Source organism: Cyprinodon variegatus, unplaced genomic scaffold (assembly GCF_000732505.1).
Source record: "Cyprinodon variegatus isolate N-32 unplaced genomic scaffold, C_variegatus-1.0 Scaffold239, whole genome shotgun sequence".
Lineage (NCBI taxonomy): Eukaryota > Metazoa > Chordata > Actinopteri > Cyprinodontiformes > Cyprinodontidae > Cyprinodon > Cyprinodon variegatus.
Window position 1 is genome coordinate 736,045 of NW_015150692.1, and position 2,712 is coordinate 738,756.

The 2,712-nt window shown below is 37.6% G+C and overlaps 1 protein-coding gene across 1 annotated transcript in view; it reads right to left on the minus strand.

The window, feature by feature from the left end:
• Positions 1 to 2,712, minus strand: part of LOC107089110 (aspartyl/asparaginyl beta-hydroxylase-like) — a 39,347-nt gene that overhangs the window by 9,955 nt on the left and 26,680 nt on the right. The window contains exon 7 of the mRNA XM_015381676.1: positions 130 to 201. Within this exon, the coding sequence (XP_015237162.1) occupies positions 130 to 201 (72 nt within the window). The remainder of the gene's footprint in view (positions 1 to 129; positions 202 to 2,712) is intronic.

Consider the following 2,712-nt stretch of genomic DNA (forward strand, 5'->3'; position numbering starts at 1 on the left):
CAACAGAAGTTGGCACGTTTGCTACTAAGACACTTTGTATAAACTTGTATTAAACTGAACATTCCTACTTCCAGCTGAAGTGTTAAAATGCTGCACCGCTAGGATGCAGCACAAAATAACATCACAGACCTCCTCCTCAGGCTGCTCGAAAGGTGCATCCTCCTCTTCGGCAGGAAGCTCCTCTGGATCCTCCTCTATCACCTGAAACATCAGAGATCAGCCAAAGATTACCGGCTCTGTGCAAACTTCACACATTAAACAAAACATTTATATAAACTGCAAGGCAAAGTTTAAAGCCAAAGGAAAGGCTAGATCCCAGGCATCCTCTCTACAAGGTAAGATTCGGATGAGATTTCGAGTCGTTTCAAAAAAGCAGAATAAGAATAATCGATTAATCCTAATTAATCTGTCTGCTTCAGCCCTACTCTGCAGCAATCCCTCAAGCTGTGCATGCAAGCAGCGAAAGTGGAAAGTGTCTTTTAGCAGGAAAGAACCTCTAGCAGAACCAGAACCAGGCTTAGTGTGAGCTGATCTGTCAAGGCTGACTGTGGTTCAAGGAGAGAGAAGCTGATCCAGTTGAACTTTCAGAGATAGCAAAATTATTGTCTTCATCTAAGCCTTTAACTTGTATGTTGGATCCAGTTCCAACCAGGTTATTTAAGTAAGTTTCCCCTTTGATCTCCTCCTCCATTTAGATGTGATTAATCTATCTCTGTTACAGGGATATGTACCAAAGGCTTTTAAGATTGCTGTAATTAAACCTCTGCTTAAGAAACTGTCTCTTGACCCAGATGACTTGGTCAATTATAGACCTATATCCAATCCTCCTTTCTGATCTAAAATTCTTGAGAAAGTAGTTGCCAAACAAGTGTGCGATCACTTACACCATAATGAACTTTTTGAAGACTTTCAGTCTGGCTTTAAAGCTCATCGTAGCACTGAAACATCTCTGGTGAAACAAAGTCCAGAAGTCGTTCCTCTTATGTTTTTTTTTTATTCTGTGGGAAGATAACTCTCTTCTCTGTATAGATAGGCTGGGCAGCTCAATGTCTGCTGACCCGCTTAGATATCTGATGTTCTAGGTCTGTTTCATCTCTTGCTAATTAAACTGTTTTCTAGGGATGCGTCTAGCGATGAGAAAACCTATTTTGCTGCTAATAAAACTGTTCAGATGAAAACAAGAGGGAGACAGTGATCTGGCTGTATTTCAGTCTGTTTCTCAATTTTTGCAAGAATATTTTAAAAGTGTGATGAGGAACACCAACATACTGGCAGTTTAAACATCTATCTAGAATGAAAGAACCATACAGAACAGCTACAGAGTTAGAGATTCATTCTTAAAACACTTTTGACTGTTCAGACCTCATTGATCTCCAGTTCTGGCTCAGACTCAGCGGGTACTTCAGGATCAGGTTCTAGAACAGAGAAGCAGAGATGTGTAATTTACTGGGAGTTCAATGCATCGAAAAAACATTTAAAATCTCCTAGGTGGCCTCAAATCCCAAATAGGTCCAAAACAAAAAAATACCTTAGTCCATTATTAGAACAGGTCTTCAAGTTGCCTACCATAAAATAAGGCCCGAAAACAGGACAAGAAAAGAAACAACCACTGTTATTTATGTTAGAGGATCACTTAAAAATTTAACAGAGCTCATAGACCATCAGCTGCTGAGAAGAGAGATAAAAGTGAGGCCAACTCAGACTAATTAAAAACGGCATGATTAGAGCCTTCTTAACAGAATAGCAGGGAAAGTAATAGTAATATTAATAATAGGGCTGTCAAACAATTTGTTTTTTAAATTAATCTCAGAAGCTTAATAGTTAACTGTGATTAATTGCAGACTTAAGAGTTTGAATTGCATCTCTTACAATACTGTTAATTTGCCTTTAACCTTTTAACCAATCAAATAAGCCCAGAATTTTATTTTTAACCTTTTTTATTAAAAAAACAAAAAGTGCAATTCAGGCAAACTTCCACATATTAAAGGGTGACTTTGAGAGATTAAATGGGATATCAGGATACTATCTTAAGCTCCTTCAGAAATTAAGAAGAACACCATAAGAAAAACTTTTGGGTTGTTTTTTTTACACCTGCAGCTTTGGTCCGTTTGGGTCAGTATGAAAGCAGAATCGGACTCTAGAAGAGGAGTGCACTAATCCATGTCTGAAAACAACCATAATCTGGATGTAGAATATAGTCTTTTATTATAGACAGAAATGAACGTTTTGGTCTCATGGTTAAGGAGCACCAATCTGCACCTTCTAGTGAACTGGGCAGATTTTTCCATTCAGTGTCTTCAGCGCATCAGCATATTATATTTACGCTACAGCCACGTTTCATTTTCAGACACTATCATTTGCCAATGGTAGTTCATGCAAACCTTATAGAAAAAAAGGCGAGAGCGCACAGTGTCCATCATGAACATTTTAGCCATTTACCTCTGGATCTTAGCACATTGTCATGGAGACATTATTCCCAGGAGAGCAAAAAAAAAAAGGCTGTTTAAAACTCAGATTATACTTTTTCATCGATCAACTTTTACCGCTTCACAAAATGGACAAAGGCACTTAGTCAATTCAGGATTCAGTCTTAAATGCGATAAATAAAATAACGCATTATGAATACTTTTTAATTAATTGTGATTAATGCATTAACCATCATAGCCCTAATTAATCATGGCTATTCAAAAAAAAAACTATTTGCAGACAGTC